At 48.9% G+C, this 19,305-nt stretch overlaps 1 protein-coding gene across 3 annotated transcripts in view; it reads left to right on the top strand.

The window, feature by feature from the left end:
- The window catches only part of INTS3 (integrator complex subunit 3), an 88,872-nt gene that overhangs the window by 12,923 nt on the left and 56,644 nt on the right, over positions 1-19,305 (top strand). For 2 of the 3 annotated variants that reach the window (XM_080984554.1, XM_080984553.1), the window contains exons 2-6: positions 3,400-3,483; positions 4,811-4,894; positions 12,628-12,741; positions 13,553-13,637; positions 18,030-18,096. In XM_080984554.1, coding sequence (XP_080840680.1) covers positions 3,400-3,483; positions 4,811-4,894; positions 12,628-12,741; positions 13,553-13,637; positions 18,030-18,096 — 434 coding nt within the window. Of the gene's footprint in view, positions 1-3,399; positions 3,484-4,810; positions 4,895-11,722; positions 11,842-12,627; positions 12,742-13,552; positions 13,638-18,029; positions 18,097-19,305 lie in introns of those variants that run through there. The other variant, XM_080984555.1, reaches the window with a different exon arrangement.

Below are 19,305 nucleotides of genomic sequence, written 5' to 3'. Positions count from 1 at the left end.
TGCATAGGTGGGGAACTTATGGGGATGGTCCACCCTCGGAGGCTGATGGAGCCATTGGGTTTCCAGAAGCCCTGGGTGATTTCTCGGCTGATGTGACCGATGCTGCTTTAAAAGCCATGGCTGACTTGTGGAACATCCGGATGGTTCATGCTGTTGACACAATCCCTCCTGAGCACCCTCTCCTTCTCTGTGGAGCCCACTTGGCTCCCTGGTATACTTCAGAGCTCAGAGTGAGGAAACAAGCTGGGAGGCGGCTTGGACGCAATTGGAGAAAAACTCTGGTTGAATGTAATCAAACACTGGCGAGGGCTCACCATCGAGCCTACCTAGTGTCAGTCAAGGCAGCAAATAAGGTGTACTTTGCTCCATCCAGTATACCTGAAGGAGCATCTCCACCTGCATCGTTCTGCCTGGACACTGAGGTCCAGCACTGAGGGCCTTCTGGCGGTTCCCTCGCTATGAGAAGCCAAGTTACAGGGAACCAGGCAGAGGGCCTTCTCGGTAGTGGCACCTGCCCTATGGAAAGCCCTCCCATCAGATGTCAAAGAGAAAAAGAACTACCAAACTTTTAGAAGACATCTGAAGGCAGCCCTGTTTAGGGAAGCTTTTAATGTTTAATAGGTTATTGTATTTTAGTGTTCTGTTGGAAGCCGCCCAGAGTGGCTGGGGAAACCCAGCCAGATGGGCGGGGTATAAATAAATTATTATTATTATTATTATTATTATTATTATTATTATTATTACTGCCTCCGTTGTATCCTCGCTGTTCCGTCTGGCAGAGCTTTTCCGGGTGGTGCGGGGCCTTTAACAGTCAGGCCCGAAGGCTTTGACTTGTTTGCAAAGCACTTTGAGGTTAAAATTGCTTGCATCCACCGGGACCTTGACTCTGCTGTTTCAGCAGATGAATCTCAAGGGTGTCTCAAGCACTGTCTGGTCTTGTTGAGTGAGTTTTGATTGGTAAGGCTCAAGATGTGGACAAGGTGCTTCAGTTGGTCAGGGCGACCGCTTGCGCTCTGAACTCTCACCCCTTTTGGCTGATAAAAACCGGCAGGGAAGGGATAGCTGGCTGGGCCAGGGACATGATTAATTCCTCCTTGCCTGAGGTGGTGGTCCTCCCCCGACTTGGAGGAGGCAATGAGAAGATCAGTCCTTAAGAAACCAACCCTCCCTGGATTCAGAAAATCTAAGTAATTACTGACCAGTTGCCAGTCTCCCCTTCTTGGGCAAGGTTCTTGAGCAGGTGATCCAGGCACTGTAGGATGAAACTGATTTCCTAGATCCATTTCAGTTGGGGTTTAAGACTGGTTTTGGCACAGAAGCTGCTTTGGTTTCTCTGTATGGTGACCTCTGTCGGGAGAGAGACAGTGGGATTGTAGGTTAATTTTCCTTGACCTCTCAGCAGCTGCCAATACCATTAATTGACCATGGTATATTTCTGGGGAGGCTGAAATATAGGGCTGTGTGGCACCACTTTACGGTGATTCAAGCCCTATTGGATGGTCGTTTCCAGAGGGTGATGCTTGGGGAGTGTTCTTCAGCCCTGTGGAGCTTTCAATGTGGGGTTCAGTTTTATCTCCTGTGCTGTTTAACATCCACATGGAACTGCTGAGCTTTGGAGTATGTTGTCATCAGCAATATGCTGATGACACACAGCTCTACTTCTCCTTTATATCTGCAGGTGAGGCAGTGGTGCTGGACCATTGTCCTGCCTCGGTAATGGGCTGGATGAGAGCCAACAAACTGAAGCTCAGTCCAGATAAAACTGAGGCACAGTTAGTGGGTGGTTCCCTAGACTGCATGGGTGGGAGCTTGCCTGCTCTTGATGGAGTTACACTCCCTTTGAAAGTGGGGGTACGTAGCCTGGATCCTTTGCTGTTGCTTGAGACTCAGGTGGCCTCAGTGGCATTGAGTGCCCTCCATGAGCTTCAGTTGGTGGCCCAGCTTATCTGGAGAGGGATCGTTTAACTTCTGTTTTCTTTGCTCTGGTAAGCTCTAGGCTAGATTACTGCATCTGAAGACAGTTTGGAAACTTCAACCAGTGCAGAATTCATCAGCCAGGTTGCTCACTGTGGCAAATGCCAATCCTGGTCCAACCGCACTAGATGACAGTTTCCAGACCCAAATCAAGTGCTGGCTCTGACATATGAAGCCTTAAATGGCTCAGGACAACAGTAGCTCAAGGACCACGTCTCCCCATATGCAACAACCCCGACCTGTGATCATCACCTGAGGTCTTTGTCTAGCTCCTCCACGAGAGGACCGGATCGCGTTAAAACGAGAATGGTCCTTCTCTGGGTGGGCTCCCCATTTGTGGAATGCTCTCCCCATCCATATCTTTAGGCACCAGGCAGAGGTGTTTCTCCAGAACCGTTCTATGTGTTTGTGGGAGGGGAATTTGTGGTTTCCTTTTGTTTTATAATGTATTTTGTGTTCTTGTTTTGTATTTTTATGTTGTGAACTGCCCTGTGATCTTCAGATGAAGGGCAGTATGCAAATTTAATTAATAATGATGATAACCATAACTCAAAGAAGGCTATGGACAGATTCTCTTATTTAACGTATGTTTTAATAAGTATTTTTTTATTGAATATCTCTTGCAATTGTTCCCATGGGGTGTGTCTAGGACTTCTTCTTTTCCCTTTAACTCTTCCCTTATACTTGAAAAAACATAAACATTAAAAAAAAACTCCCTGTGTTCATCATTTGTAGCAGCCTGAAAGAACTAACTTTGGATGAAACTTCCCTGTCTGGTTGCTTGGAGACAAGTTTTGCTTGCCCCAGGTGAGCAGAAGTAGCTGTCTGTAAGAAACAAAAAGGAACCTTCTACCATATGTGGTGGACATGCCCCAAAATTGGGAAATTTTGGAGCATGATCCACGAAGAAATAAAATACTAAGAATATCATATAGTAAAAGGCCAGAGGCAGTCGCTTTAGGAATTTTAAATAATGATATTCCAAAAGACAAAACTAAACTTTTCCTATATGCGACGTCTGCAGCAAGAATCCTGGTGGCTAACTATTGGAAAGGGAATCAGTTACCCACTAGGGGAGAGTGTTTATGTAAGCTTAGAATTAGCCAAATTGACAGACGTAATAAGACAAAAAGCAAAAAGTGAAGTAAAAAAAAGAATGGGAGTGCCTAAATGAATACCTTAAAAGTTAAGGTTCGAGAACAGAAATCTGGCTGAGTCTGGAATAACCTTGTGAAGGGAAAGGATAAGAAAGAGGGATTTATATCTAGATGTTAGGATAGAGATGGTCAGGAAAACAGGGCTGCCCCTGCTGTTTCCCCCCCCCCCCACTCACCTGGGATGACAAACCATTGGTCAACCCCTGGGCTTCTCCATTTACGCTTTTCAACACCTTTCACCCATTTTTTCCTTTATCCCTTTTTTCAGAGGCTCGAAAGATGCATGGGCACCGTAACATCGCTGACAGGCGGGGTCTCCGAGAGGGAAGCCAACGACGCCCTGAACGCTCACGTGAGTATCTCAGTTCTGGAGTCACCTTGCAGAGGGTCCTCAAAAGCCCTGCCTCTTGCATCTAAGAGGGGCTGATGGCTGCATTTGCTAACCTCGATGACTGTGCTCTGCCTCCGCTGTCGAAGGGAGCCTGCCTCTGACTACGAGTCGCCAGGAATCGCCAGTGGGCAGAACTGCTGCTGCTGCTGCTGTGCTCAGGTCTTGCAACTGGGGGGACGAACCTGTGACAACAGGATGTTGGACTAGATGGGCCATTGACCTGATGCACCTGCAGGCCTCTTGTGTTCTTACCAGATTGGAGAAGTTCGTGGTGGAGAAGAAGACCATCTGTGGCTTTCAGCCACAATGGCTTTGTTCCTCTTCCACTGTGATGTGCCTCTGTTGGGTATCGCAAGCAGGCAACGCTGCTGTTGCACTTGGGTCTTGCTTGTGAGATTCCCTTTGGGGAAGCTATTTACGGAGAAACTCTTTACGGAGCCTCCTTAAGGCTTTTTATTTAAAATAATGAAAATTCAGCCGGACTATTTTCAGGGTTGAATATTGTTCCTGCTGCTTTAACAGATGGATTTAATGCGTTCTTAACTGTTTTAGCTTTCCGTTCTGTTTTTAATTTCTCCTCTTTTTTTTTGTACCGCCGCCACAATATTTCCAGTTTACAACTTCTTTAAATAAAATAAATGATTGGCACCTTAAAATACGAGAGTATATATAGAACTTGCCAGCATGACAAACAGATTAAGAAATAAAGATGATAAGAATTTGAAAGAAGACAGACATTATATATTTAGATTATATGGGGGAAAATATCACAATAAGAAAATAAGCGCAACAGGCTGACGAAAAATACTCGGCGGTAGATGTTGCAAAGTGGGATAGTGTAAGGTAATGAAAACAACTTAGTGGAGTAAGAAAAGATAGCATTTGAAAAGATAGATAGGAAACCAAGGAAAGAATGGGAGGGGAGTAAAAGTTAAGGTTTATGAGATTTAAATAAATTATTATTCAAATACATATGTCTTATATTTATGTTATTTCCGCCCTCTCTTATTATCCTGTGTCTGATTGTAACACAGTAGGTGTTGATGATATCATCAAACAGAAAAGCAAATAAAAAATAATTTAAATAAATAAAAATAAACAATTTGCTTCCAGGCATCCTTAATTGAAGCCAGCTTGGAAGGACTCTGAAAGCATCTTGATTTTATTTTAAATCGTTGCTGCTTTGGGAGTCCTTGCTTGCTCTACAGATTCCTTCCTCCCTCTCCCCGCACCTTCCCTCTGAGGTTTGGCCTGCCGTTAGATAAACCTTCCGGTCTTGCTCCTCCAGGTGTGCAAAGGAGCCCCTCAGCACGAAGAGATATGCCTGGGCCTTTTCATGCTGATCCTCACGGAGCCTGCTCAAGCGCAGAAGGTAAGGGCCCTTGTTTTTCGCTCTGAAATGCCTTAGGGGGCTGTATCCTATGCCAGTCCTACTCAGAGCAGACCCATGGAACTCAACAGACATGACTAACTTAGCTCCATTAGTTTCAATGGGCCTACTCAATGAGTAGATATTTTAGTTGGATGCAACCCTGTGCCCAGAAGGCTGGGAGAGGTGGGAGACAGGATTGGTACCTTTCCGCTTCTGATTCCCTTGTTTTGTTTCACTTCCTTCAAAAGTGATAGTCCAGCCCCACTGTTGCATTTGGGACCCCTGCTCCTCCTTCTGCTGCCCTGATGGCGCCACTGTGCCGCTGAAGTTAGGGTTTCTGCTTATGTCTTTCTTCTTGGTCACCCTGGGAAGGGGCCTGGTTGGGGTTGGGTTGAGCCCCAGAACCTCAAATTTCCTATCCCCTCCTTTTTAAAAAAAACAACAAAAACACCAATACTCTAAAAATGCTTGGACTAGGCTTTCTGCAACTTGGGTCTCCAGCTGTTTCCCCCGACTACAACTCCCATCATCCCTAGCTAGCAGGACCAAGTGGTCAGGGCTGATGGGAACTGTAGTCCAAAAAACAACAACTGGAGACACAAGTTTCGGAAACACTGGTTTAGACGGTGGCTGGAAGCAGCACTGGCAAGATGCCAGCCACCCACATCCACACCAAATACAGCGGTACCTCGGGTTATAGACGCTTCAGGTTACAGACTCCACTAATCCAGAAAAAGTACCTCGGGTTAAGAACTTTGCTTCAGGATGAGAACAGAAATCGTGCGCCAGTGGCGTAGCGGCAGCGGAAAACCCCGTTAGCTAAAGTGGTACCTCAGGTTAAGAACTGTTTCAGGTTAAGAACGGACCTCCAGAACGAATTAAGTTCTTAACCCGAGGTACCACTGTACACTAGGACACTGTGTTGAAGAGTCACGGCTTCCCCGCAAAGAGTCCTGGAAGCTGTGGTTTGTTAAGGATGCTGAGAGTGGTTAGGAGACGCCCGCCCAGAGGTGCACTTCCCAAAGTGGTTTAACAGATCCTGGGAACACTGCAACCGAGATATTGAAGATTATGCGGTGTAAGCCCATTAGTCAAAATGTTTGCATTTCTATGCAGGTAGATGTATAATTCCTGCAGTGAACGTCTCAGTCAGACTGGTTTTGACTCAGCTCCCTGCCCTAGTCTGCTAACCAAAAGAGTCATCAAAGTTGGTGGCCGTCACTCCTGCGGCAGCATCTGGTCATGGGATGGCCACAGACTCAGAAACATAGAATTGTAGCATTGGAAGGAACTGCAAGGATCATCTTAGCCCAGGGTTTCCCAAACTTGGGTCTCCATCTATTTTTGAACTACAACTCCCCATCACCCCTGACCACTGGTCCTGCTAGCTAGGGATGATGGGAGCTGTAGTCCCAAGTCTGAGGTACCGTGATCTAGTCCAGCCCCTTGCAGTGCAGGAATCTTTCGTCCAACGAGGAGCTTGAACCCACAACCCTGAGATTAAGACTCTCGTGTTCTGCCGACTGAGCTATTCCAACAGCTTGAACAGAGGATTAGGCACAACCTTGGAAGATAAGGCTGTTGAGACGTTGTTGTTGTTGTTGTTGTTGTTGTTGCTGCTGCTGTTGTTATCCTCCTCCTCCTCCTCATCCTCTGGACGGCCACTGTGAGAGCAGGATGCTGGCCATAGGTGGACTTTGGCCTGATCCACCAGTCCATACTCTTCTTACATCTTGTTATTAAATATACCAAGAAAAAAGCACACCAAGAACTCAGGCCAATGTAAGTTTCAATAGTGGGAGTGGTTCCTACTTACAAGTCAATAGTAACAAAAACTAATCCATTCAAAAGTACAGTGGTACCTCGGGTTACATACACTTCAGGTTACAGACGCTTCAGGTTACAGACTCTGCTAACCCAGAAATATTACCTCGGGTTAAGAACTTTGCTTCAGGACGAGAACAGAAATCGTGCTCTGGCGGTGCAGCGGCAGCAGGAGGCCCCATTAGCTAAAGTGGTGCTTCAGGTTAAGAACAGTTTCAGGTTAAGAACGGACCTCCGGAACGAATTAAGTACTTAACCCGAGGTACCACTGTATGTATTCTGACAAGAATTACAAACTCAAATAGAGATTACAAACTCACACTCATAAACTCTAATCCATAATTGACTTCTGATTTCTGCTCTATGATTGAAACTGAGTCTCCATCTGCAAGCTGATAAATTATAAGGATCAACATTAATGTCGATTGAAAAAGAGAAAACCTTTGTAACGAATTATTGTGTTATACATATCTTTGAGTTTGAGTTGGAGTTTGTAATCTCTATTTGAGTTTGTAATTCTTGTCGGAATACATACTTTTGAATGGATTAGTTTTTGTTACTATTGACTTGTGAGTAGGGACCACTCCCACTATTGAAACTTACATTGGCCTGAGTTCTTGGTGTGCTTACTTCTTACATCTTGAGCACTGCCTCTTCTACTAAGAGAAGGGGCACTGCTCTCCCTTAGGGACAGTAGTAATAATAATAATAATAATAATAATAATGTATTATTTATACCGTGCCCATCTGGCTGGGTTTCCCCAGCTGCTCCGGGAGGCTCCCAACAGAATATTAAAAGCACGATAAAGACATCAAACATTAAAACTTCCCCAAACAGGGCTGCCTTCAGAAGAAGCTGCCTTTTAGCAAAGCAGACCATTTTGCCTCTCTAACTCAGTATCACCCACGCTGACAGGCAACAGCTCTCCAGGGCTTCAGGCAGGGGGTCTCTCCCAGAGAATGCCATTGGGGTTCTTGAACCTGGGACCTTCTGGGCTCAAGTCAGATGCTGTGCCGCTGAGCCGTGTTCCCCCCTTTCGCCCTCCTTGCTCTGGACGCGGATTGGGTCTGCCGAGGAGCCGCCCTCTAGTGAAGCCTCTCAAAGAATGCCTCTCCTAGCCCCCCTCGCAGGAAATTAGCTGCATGCCGAGCCCGTCCAGCTGTGCGCTGGAGACCCTTGGCTGCGTTGGGGCCGTCGGGGTGACAGCCAGCTGATGAGTGTGTGAGGTGGCTGCCTCCTCCGCTCGGCTGGCTCTTGCTTTTAATTAAAGTTCCCTTTCCAAAGTATGGAGGGAGGGCCTTCTGCTCTCTCCCACCCCCCTTCCAGCTTTTTATCTTTCACCCAGACTTAAAAGCCTCCTGTCTCCTTGACATCTCCCTGCTGCTTGCCTCTTGTGCCCATCTCCGGAGCCTTACGCCGGCGGGGTCTGCTGGCGGGTGCTGATTTATTCATTGGCGTGACACATTTTCATCAGGCTGCAGACTCTTTCCTTGTCAGTGACATGGGCCGTGTTGCTAGATGCTTGTTGGGTGTGTTTCGTGGCAAAAATAAGAATGGTTTACTGTCAAGTATAAGGAAGCCATGGGACGCGGGTGGCACTGTGGGTTAAACCACAGAGCCTAGGGCTTGCCGTGAGAAGGTCGGCGGTTCGAATCCCCGCGACGGGGTGAGCTCCCGTTGCTCGGTCCCTGCTCCTGCCAACCTAGCAGTTCGAAAGCATGTCAAAGTGCAAGTAGATAAATAGGTACCACTCCGTCGGGAAGGTAAACAGCGTTTCCGTGCGCTGCTCTGGTTTGCCAGAAGCGGCTTAGTCATGCTGGCCACATGACCCGGAAGCTGTGCGGTGGCTCCCTCGGCCAATAAAGTGAGATGAGCGCTGCAACCCCAGAGTCGTCCGGGACTGGACCTAATGGTCAGGGGTCCCTTTACCTTTATAAGGAAGTTATCTGAGTCGTCCTGCCCTGCATTGCCACCCTGGTTCTGCTGCCACCCCAGGTCCCTTTCAGGAGGACAGATTCCAAAAGGTGCCTTAGATCAGGTTTTAATTTGATAGGCACCTCCCCTTCCTCCTATGGGTCCTGCACCCTCCTTCAGCATTCTGCAACCTGGTGTCCTTTAGGTGTTGTTCTGGACTACAACTGCTGGCTGGGGCTGAGGGAGCCAAAAGGCCTGGAGGGCACCAGCTTGGGGACAGCTGAAATAAATGCATAGCATTTTCCTGTACCCTTCCATCTTCCCCCTCTGCCCATCTCCCCCTTTGCTGTGTTATTATATCAGCTGTCTCATTTGCAGTATATTATATGCCAAGCATCTGGGGCCTTAAGATTGGCAAGGGAGGCCCTGTGGGTGGCTGCGCCCGGCTGGCATTGACAGGTCCTTCTTGGCACCTTCTCGCTGTTTGTGAAATGCCTCCCAGGTTGGAACCATGAACTGGAGCCCTTCATGTTTTCAACATTTTGTTGCAGGTGTAACGCTATGAATATTGTATGACATCACAGTGATAAGAATTTGCCTGGGATTGGGCTGGAATGGAGTATCCTGGGAAAGGGCGTAGCTGGTTGGAACCCTGAACTGGAGCACTCCATATCACCAGCATTTTGTCACACTTGTGAATATCGTAATGTGGATAAGAAACTTGTTTGGGCTTGTAAGTTATCCTCCACCAGGGCCAGGGCCTTTTCACTGATGGCTCCAACCTGGTGGAATGCTCTGTCCCATGAGACTAGGGCCCTTCAGGATTTAACCTCCTTCTGTCGGGCCTGTAAGACACAGCTATTCCTCCTGGCCTTTAATTTGAATTCAGCCTGATCTTTTATTTCCCTTCTCTCCCCCCCTCCCCTTTATGAAGATCACCCACTCTGAGACCCCACAGCTAATTCTCCCCTGGCCTCCTCGCTGGCCCAAGAAGGACCAATTCAGCCAGCTAGCCCTGGGGATTATCTAATTGATTTTTGATTTTTATTGTTATTCATGTTTTTATACTGTATTTTATGCTGCTTTTATAATTAAGTGTTTTAAATCTGTTGTTAGCTGCCTTGAGCCCGGTTTTTGAACCGGGAAGGGCAGGTTATAAATATTTTTTTATTATTATTGTTATTATTATTATTATTATTGTAATGGAATGGCACATCCTGGGAAAGGGCTGACTGACTGGCTAGCTGGCTGGGACCCTGAACAGGAGCACCGTTTTGTTGCAAGGGGCCAGAATTTGAGCCAGGATTCACCTGCAGAATGCCACTGCCTTTATATAGCCTTTTGCAGTTTTGGTGATAATAAGACACCCCAAACGGAGCACCTCTAGGAAAAGAAATAGGAGGCCAAAATCTTGGGGCCTCAGCACTAGCGTCTCTGTCCTTTCAAAACACGGGAGATAAGAGCACCTTCAAACATGGGCAGAGTGCTTTACCTAGCCCTGGAGGGACTGGACCCTTTTGCAGTGACATCCCTTCCTCACCCTCGCCGCTGCCTTCCTCCTGCCCTCTGAAACGCCTTCTGTGATCCCCGTTTTGTGGCTTCGGGAGAATTGCCCAGGGCGCCTTGGCCCCAATTTTACCACGCGACACCGGGTCAGGGGTTATTTCACCCCTCCTGCTCGCCGGCCAAGTGCGCCTTTCAACATTTGGAAAGCACCAAAAGGCCGAGCCAGAGACCTCACCTGTTGCGAGCGTGAGGTTGCTGAGTGCTTTGCGAGTTCAATCGAAAGGGCGCTTTCAGGGGCCTCATTAGCCTCTCGGAGGGAGAACGCGGAGAGCAGATCCCTCTTTGCCTCCGCGGCGTGACATTTAGCAGCACAAATTAACATCCATGCAGAAGTGAGTTAACAGATGATTTCCTGGTTCCTCTCTCCCCTTCCCTCCCTTCTGCCAACCTCACAGGGCAAGAGGGAACAGGCAAGAGATCTCACCTCTCTTCCACCCCACCCATCTTGCGTCTGAATACCGTAAAACTTCGCAAGAAGCCTCACTATTCATTATTATTTTTATTATTAACTGGACTTGCTAGTTGCTTTTGAAAAATGAAACGTAAACTCATTTTACTATATACCACAAGCATTAAAACCAGTATAAAACTGAAACAAAACGAGAGCTCAAAACACGGATGGATGTAAAAAGGCTGTCTAATAAACCCCACAAAGCAGTTGCAGTATCTAAAACTCTCCCAAGATAAAGGCCAAAAACCTGGCTGAAAAGTAGTGTTACTGCTGGGCTCCTGAAAGTAGCCATTGATGGCACCAGGCAAGCCTCCCTGGGGAGAGCATTCCAAAGGCAGGGAGCCACCACCAAAAAGCCCCTGTTCTCATGTCATCACACTCCAGACCTCCCATAGAGAAGGACCTCGGATGTTGGTTTCAGGGTCCGGGGTGGTGGGTCATGATCAGCTGATCTGCTCCAAGTCCTCCCAAATCTGAGCCTCTGAGCACTTTCCACCGCCTCCTTCCTCCCCCAATCCCTCCACCGCGCCCCCCCCAAACTTCTCCCACACCGCCTGCACTCCCCAAGCTCTGCCTTTGGCTCCCGAAACGTTTGCACGGCCATTCGCAGGCTCCTCTTCCGCAAGCATCTCCTTGCCAGCTTTTGGCAGATTGAGTCCCGGGGGTGGGGGGTTGTTCTCTTGGAACTTGACAAGCGAGCAAAATTTGGACACGGGGAATATATTCTCTGCTTGTACATTTTGGACGAGCAGAGTCCCAGCTGATTTATGACCGTCCGACACACTTGGCCGTACTATTCGTGTATGTTCTGCATTATGTGTCGCCTGGAATTATTTTCATATGTCAGATGGTTGGGCTTGCGGTGCCATATAGAAACAGCGACCCCTTTCGCTGCTTTCTGGTTACTGATGCGTATATATGTCTATTCCTTTCCTTTGGTCGCCAGTGGCGGGGAGCAGCTCACCCCCAAAGCAACCAGTGCTTTGGCTATTCCCGATGTACCACCTTGGCTTCAGGCACTGTCTCCTTCTGTTGTTAGAGCACGGATGGAGAGCCTGTGGCCTCCCAGAGATGTTGGTGGACTACAACTCTCGTCACCCCTGACCAATTGGCCTTGCAGGCTGGGGAAAATGGAAGTTGGAGTCAAACAGCACCTGGATGGCGGCTACGGGTTCTTCATCCCGGCTCTAGGTAATAGAATATTACACCTCTATAAGCGCATTTCATACGTGATCCCTGATTGTTTGGGATGTGTGTCTGGAATAGGGCTGGAGAACCCATGACCCTCTGGAGGGCCTTGTGGACTGCAGTTCCCGTCAGCCCTGACCATTGGCTGCACTGGCTGTGGCTGATGGGAACTACAGTCCTGCTGGAGTCCTGCCAATGGGAGCGAGAGTCCCGCTGGAGTCCGGTCAATGGGAGCTGGAGTCCTGCTGGAGAAGAACCAATGAGAGCTAGAGTCCCGCCAGAGTCCTGCCAATGGAACTAGAGTCCCGCCAGAGTCCAACCAGTGGGAGCTAGATTCCCACTGGAGTCCAGCCAATGGGACTAGAGTCCCTCCGGAGCCCTGCCAATGGGAGCTAGAGTCCCACTGGAGTCCCACCAATGGGACTAGAGTCCCGCTGGAGTCCAACCAATGGGAGCTAGAGTCCCGTTGGAGTCCAGCCAATGGGAGCAGACCCTCTAAGATGCTGTAGGGCTCCTGCATGATGATGGTGATCAGGGTAATGTGAATCAGCCTTCAATGGTGCCGAACCAGTTATCCGTTCAACCCAGTGCTGTTAACTGACCAGCAGCATCTCTCCAGGGAACTGCACTTGGCCCCTGGGATGGAGTCTCCCCACCCCTGTTTACAGAATCTGTATGCCATCCACCACCCACCCCAGAGCAGTTTCTTTTTAAGTTATATGCTGTGACTGCACTCTGTTCAGCTGACACATTCTCTCATCTCTCCCCTGCCCTCCTCCCTGGCCACAGTGTTACCGGGACCTGGTGCTGGTCAGCCGCGACGGGATGAGTGCCGTGTTGAACAAGATGAACCAGATTCTGATGGAGAAGTACCTGAAGCTGCAGGACACGTGCCGTACGCAGGTGGGCCATGCCCTATGCGCCGCGTCTTGCCTATGCGCATTTTCTTTTCTCTGTGTGCCTCTGTACTTTAAAGAACCGTGTGTGTGTGTGTGTGTGTGTGTGAAGCAGGAGCTGCGATCAGCCCGCTGTTTGTCTCAAGCCCGGAGTGCAGTGCTGCCAAAGGCATCTCTGTGCGGCATTTTTAATTCTGCAACCTGAAGACCCAGATTCCACAATCGGCACCACATCTGCAAATCTGCAAACTGGGTTTCAGGGGCATATGTAATGCGGTCTGCAGTTGCGGGTACTTCCTCCCCCCGGCCCCTTGCTCCCAAGCCCCAGTGCCAGAATTAAAATTTTTATATGGAAAAGGTGCATTGAGGCATACGGGGAAAATCAAGGGAAATACGGTGCTGTAAGCTTGGGGGTGGGTCACGAAACACAAATTTGTGGTAGGTGGGCTTGGTGGCTGTGTTTGTAATCCAAACCTTCTACCCTGCTGCTAACCCCGGGAATCCCTGCATAGACACGATTCTATAACTTAAGTGGTGTTTGGGGTTCCCTCCGCAACCACAAGGACTAGAAACTTGCAGGATGTTGTTTTTTTTTTTAAAAATGAGAGAGCAGGGAAAAATCCCGATCGCGGGTTCTTCTGAAGGAACCATATTCTATGAGCAGCGAGTTGTTAGGACCATGCCATCATCTGGCTGGCGCAAATGCTTGCATGCCGTGCCTTTCTTCTGCCTGGACAAGGCGTCAAAGAGGCGGGAGAGGCTGGCTTTGTCCATGTCGCTTGAAGGAGCCCTGAATTCTCTTTTCTCCCACGCTTTAGTTGGTTTGGCTGGTGCGGGAGATAGTGCGGAGTGGGATTCTAGGCATCGAAGGCGTCTGCATGACCTTCATGAAGCAGATTGCAGGTGAGTGCGTTGGGGGGGGCAGTATTGCTGGAGAAAATAGCCCCATAAAGCATCCCATAGGAGGTGGAGGAAGGCTGCGTTGATGGCTGCTAGCCTGAGTGAGTGCCTTTTCTCTATCAACCGTTCCTCATAAGGAGGGCCAGAGCTACCGTATTTTTCGCTCTATAAGACGCACCAGACCATAAGACGCACCTGGTTTTTGGAAGAGGAAAACAAGAAAAAAATATTCTGAATCCCAGAAGAGCAGCCCTTCTCCCTCCACAAGGAAAAGCTCCCAAGAGCTCCACACGGCTCTTTAAAGGGAGTGCTGAACAGAGCCTCCCGCCTGCATTCGCTCCATAATACGCACACACGTTTCCCCTTACTTTTTAGGAGGGGGAAAGTGCATCTTATAGAGCGAAAAATACGGTAGGTTTGATGAGGCCCTCGGCTACTGAAGGTAATGGGGCCCTTTATGTGTCCAGCTGTCCTTTGTCAACAACAAATTGCCGCTGTTTTTTGCTTTGAATATATGCTATATGGTAATTTATGGACCTCATAGGTATCTAAAGCCATTCTCACATATCAAAATACGTATTTTATCAAAGTAATCGCTGAAGTGAAATACAATTAAGAAGAAGTATCCAGGTTTTTTTCCACTTTAAATTTTTTGGGGGGCTCCAAGAGAGTGGGGCCCTAAGCTATAGCTTGTTTAGCTTATACGTAAATCCGGCACTGCTCATAAGGCTTGGTTTCTCATAAGGGAGCCAGTGTGGTGTAGTGGTTCAGAGCGGTGGACTCGTAATCTGGTGAACTGGGTTCGCTTCCCTGCTCCTCCACATGCAGCTGCTGGATGACCTTGGGCTAGTCACACTTCTCTGAAGTCTCTCAGCCCCACTCACCTCACAGTGTTTGTTGTGGGGGAGGAAGGGAAAGGAGAATGTTAGCCGCTTTGAGACTCCTTCGGGTAGTGATAAAGTGGGATATAAAATCCAAGCAACTCCTCCTCCTCCTCTTCTACTTCTTCTTCTTCTTCTTCTCTGGCAGAGGCAGAAATGCTTCTGAGTACCAGTTGCTAGAAACTGCCGCAGGGGGAGAGCTCTTGGGGGCATCCCATTGTGGCATCTGGTTGGCCACTGTGAAAACAGGAAGCTGGGCTAGATGCAACCAATATTACTCTAATTTCTTAAGGTGCCCAGTCCTCATCAAGCAATCAGGCCATTCTGAGTAGCCTCCTGAGCATCACTGCGCCCGACCCCGTCCCTAAGCTGTTATTTTTGCTGCTGCCTGTGTCTAATGAAGGGAGCATATTGTGGCAGTCAGTGTTTGCCTATGGTAACACTGGCATGTTCCAAATGAACCGCCTGTCGTGTAGAGCTGAGGTGCCGAAGGTCCAGGTTGCCAACAGCTACAGGGCGAGCACTGGTTTAATTGTGTACAGCCGCCTTAAACCGGAGCCAGGCAGGGCCAGGAGAGGGAGGGGTGGTTGATGGCAGGAGGGTTGCCCTTTTCAGGTAACAAGGGACGAAATGAGTTGCTCAATTAGCAGCAAGGTATATTGGAGCAGCTCTCTCTAAGCGGGATTGCAGTGGGCGCAGAGTTTCTTTATTCCGCATGTTTTGATTACGCCCAATTTAAAAAACCCCTGGTGTGTTTAGGGTCATTTTATTTTATTTTTGTAGAGAACAACCATTACTCGGGAACATTATTCTGTAATTATATATCCTTTTAAAAAAGGAAGAGTTTGGTAATGCAGCTGCCTTAAATTGTTCATGTGCCATTGCAGATATAGAACGTTGTCCAATTTAATAAAACAGATTTATCCCTAAACCATTTTTTATGCAATTATGGGATACCTGTTTTCGTTTTAAAAGATGCAATAACTTTTCCAATAACTCTTGGAAGATTTCCTTTTCACTTTACATTAAAGTGTGTGTAAATATTACGCACGTAGGATTTATCTTCCATTTTTAAAGCTATAAAGAAGTCTCGTCGCCAGAGATGAGTTTGTATATAGCAGGACTGAGGAACCAGGGAGTCCTCCAGCTGTGGCTGGACTATAACTCCCATCAGGCCCAGCTTGCACGGCCTACGATTAGGGATGATGGGACTTGTAGTTTGGCAGCATCTGGAGGGTAACAGGTCTCCCACCCCTATCCTGGTCACACCTCCCAGCCAATCAGGGATCTCTCATTAAATTGCAGTAATAGGATGCCTCTTGGCCAAACAGTCCTCATCTCTCCGCCCCACCAGTTCCTTCCCTACCAAATCAGGTATGGTCTTGATAGGGATCTCGAGAACTTCTGGCACACTTTGGTGCCGGGCTGACATCAGGAATTTGCCGCAGTGGAAAATCTGTCATTTTGTTTTTTTAACCGCCTGCATCTGCAATGTGGAGTTGGGCCTGTATGAGCTCAGAGCTTGCCAGCTCCCGTCCCCCTCGCCCGAAGGACAGGCTCTAAAAGCTATTTGTTTGAGGGGGGGGGGGCAGGAAGGACAAAACCATAGTGGACCAGCAAACTACTGTCTTTCTCCTTTGTTTGGCACCCGTGCCAAGTGTTTGCAGACTTCTAACTTACGGGAAACTTCTTTTCCTAAGGTACCTCTGCCGCCCCCTCACCCTGATAAGGTTTTTTCTTCTTCTTTTTACGAGGATTCGGTTGCCATGACTACATCTTTTGAGGGCCCCCCCCCCACTCCCCTTCTCAAGGACAGGCATCCAAGAATGGCTCAGCCTGACTTTTTAAAGAGTACTCTGGTGGAGAAAGGAATTTGCCCCGCAATCGCTCACAGCAACCAGGAATTTACAAGCCTCGGGGGTCTTTGTTAGCTAGCTTGCATGACAGCCTGACCTCGGGTGCCCCTAGTCTAGAGTTGGGGGGCCCCTGCGGCCCTCCAGATCTTACTGGACTCCATCACCCCTAGCCGTTACCTGTGCCAGGGGTGGGGTGGGGGTCTGATGGAAATTGGAGCCCAATAACGCCTAGTGCGGGATGCGGGTGGCGCTGTGGGTTAAACCACAGAACCTAGGACTTGCTGATCAGAAGGTTGGCGGTTCGAATCCCCACGACGGGGTGAGCTCCCATTGCTCGGTCCCTGCTCCTGCCATCCTAGCAGTTCAAAAGCACGTCAAAATGCAAGTAGATAAATAGGTACCACTTCGGCGGGAAGGTAAATGGCGTTTCCGTGCACTGCTCTGGTTCGCCAGAAGCGGCTTAGTCATGCTGGCCACATGACCCGGAAGCTGTACGCCGGCTCCCTCGGCCAATAAAGCAAGATGAGCGCCGCAACCCCAGAGTCGGTCACGACTGGACCTAATGGTCAGGGGTCCCTTTACCTTTACCTTTAACACCTGGTGGGGGAGCTGAGTTAGGGGAGGGTGCCCTGGCCAAATAGCCCTCCTTGCTGTCTTCTGGCTGGCATCACGGGTGGAGAAAGCCCTGCTTGTTGTGCTCAGGCCTTGCTTTCAAAGGTCAAAATTGGGTGTAAATATCCCTTCCGCTGAGCATCTCTCACTCCTCCATTTGGCAGGCCGAGATGACCTTTCATTTGCTCCCCAATTTTGGCCTCACTGAGTCAGGCCGCTGTGATTTAATTTGGGTCCCTCAGCGCTGCATCAATAATCAATACCAGCTGCTGGAAGCCGCAGGAGGGGAGAGCTCTCTTGTACTTGGGTCCTGCCCTGATTGGTTTCCCTAATGGGCCATTGGCCTAATCTTGGGGTTTGCAGTCAAATTTATGGGGGAAAAGGCGGTCAGTGGCTACTGGCTCTTCCTCCACATTTGAAGGTAGTAAATGCGTCTGAATAAAATCATAGAGTTGGAAGGGACCCTGAGGGTCATCTAAGTCCAACCCCCTGCAATGCCAGAATATGCAGCTGTCCCATGCAGGGGTCAAACCTACAACCTTGGCGTTAATCAGCACCACGCTCTAATCAACTGAGCTGGAAACTGCTGGTGTGCTTCTGTTGCTCTTACAGAAGAGGTACCTGGCTGGCCGCTGCGAGAACAGGCAGGCCATTGGCCTGATCCTGCAGGCTCTTTTTACATCCTTATGGATTACAGGGAGGGAGGGCTCTTGTCTTCACACCCTGCCTGTTCACCTCCTAGAGGAATCTTGAGTGGCTGGTGTCAAAGGCTTTTGACCTGATCTGGAACGGTTCTTCCAATGTCAGTTTGATCATTGGTTTTCAGAAAGTACCTGAGCTATCCCATTGAGCAAAGGAGGACGGGGTTCTCCTAGGTTGGGTGGGTATGTCGGTGTACAGGGCAAAAACAACAGCAACAAAAAGTTTGATTAGCTGAAAGGTATCAAGGGGCAGTTTGGTGCAGACCCGATGCGGGAGGAAAGTGCAATCCACAGTCTGAACCGGCTTCCTCCCAACCTTCTGGTCACCTGTTTGTCTCCTTGCAGGCGGAGACGTAACGGCAAAGAATATCTGGTTGGCGGAGAACATCCTCGATATGCTAACTGAGCAGAGGTATGTATGCCTGGTTAGTCGGCCATCTCTGGCAGCCAGGGGTCATTGCCTGCTCACAATGGAGCAAACGGATGGTGCTTGCCTAGACTTGCTCCGAAGGCTTGTTCAGGTGGACTGCCTGGCTAGTAGCTTTGTTTTGCCTTTCAAGGGTTGGGCTCAGCCGTGTCTGACCTTGTCCAGTGTGGACTCTGAAGTTCGTTTTCACGCTACTGAGCCTTGCCAGGGCTGATCAGTCCTGACTTTCTCTGTGACCAAGATGAAGAGAGCCCCGAAGCTGCCCTCCATAGAGACCGCGCAATTAATGGGGCATGGCTTTCTGCTGGGCCTTATTGCCAGGAGCGAGGAATATTTATTGCCTTGGTACGAACCCGGCCACCTTCTCCAGACACCCGCTTCAACATGCTTGAGTCACCGAGGCTGATCTGACTTTGTTTACACCGAGTCTCGGTTGCCCACGCCGTTCCTTTTCTGCAGCCCCTTTTTCTTTGCACGGATGCATCCCGAGTGCACCTGTCATAATATTTCAGTGCGCGGTTCCCTCTCTTAGGATGGCATGTGTAGTAGCTGCAATGTCTCTTTGAAATTGCTTATTGCTGTGGTGAACAATCAAGTTGTTAAAGCGTTTTACTTCGCGGGGGACGGACGGACACATAAAGAGTTTTTCAAGTGTGTTTATTTCCCTTTGGCAAGGAACAGTTTGATTCCAGCTGCGTTGCCCCACAGTGCCATCTAGTGCGCTCTTCGGAGAGCGAGCACGTTTTCCGTGGCTGGAAGAGCCAGGGGGCTATAAATCATTGCTTTCTGCCTGCTGGTTCTTGCCTAGACAGTCTTTACCTAGTAGTTCGTCTTGTTTGTCTTCTGCAATGCCTTACCTGACACAGATTCCTGACAACCCTCATCTTAGGCTTAACACAGACAGGGTCAAGTTTCTAGCCCACTTGAAGGCTTCCCTCTCCTTCCTTGGTCTTTGAGTGTGATGTTCCATGCCAAAAGAAGTCCAAATTCTGTGCTCAGAGGAACTTTGCACTTGCAACAGTCTCTCCTGCCTCCCATTTGTTGGGCACATTTGGAATTTATGTTGGCAAGGAGGAAAGAGGAATGGGCTGTAGCAAAACTCTGGGCAAGATTGTGTTTTTTGGCCTGTGACTGCCTAGTGGCATCTCGCATACAGAGTCGGGCACCCCGAGTGGTCCAGCAGTTAACTATGGA

The sequence above is a fragment of the Podarcis pityusensis genome, assembly GCF_964106645.2.
Source record: "Podarcis pityusensis genome assembly, chromosome: 16".
Lineage (NCBI taxonomy): Eukaryota > Metazoa > Chordata > Lepidosauria > Squamata > Lacertidae > Podarcis > Podarcis pityusensis.
This window is presented reverse-complemented; position numbering and strand designations above follow the sequence as displayed.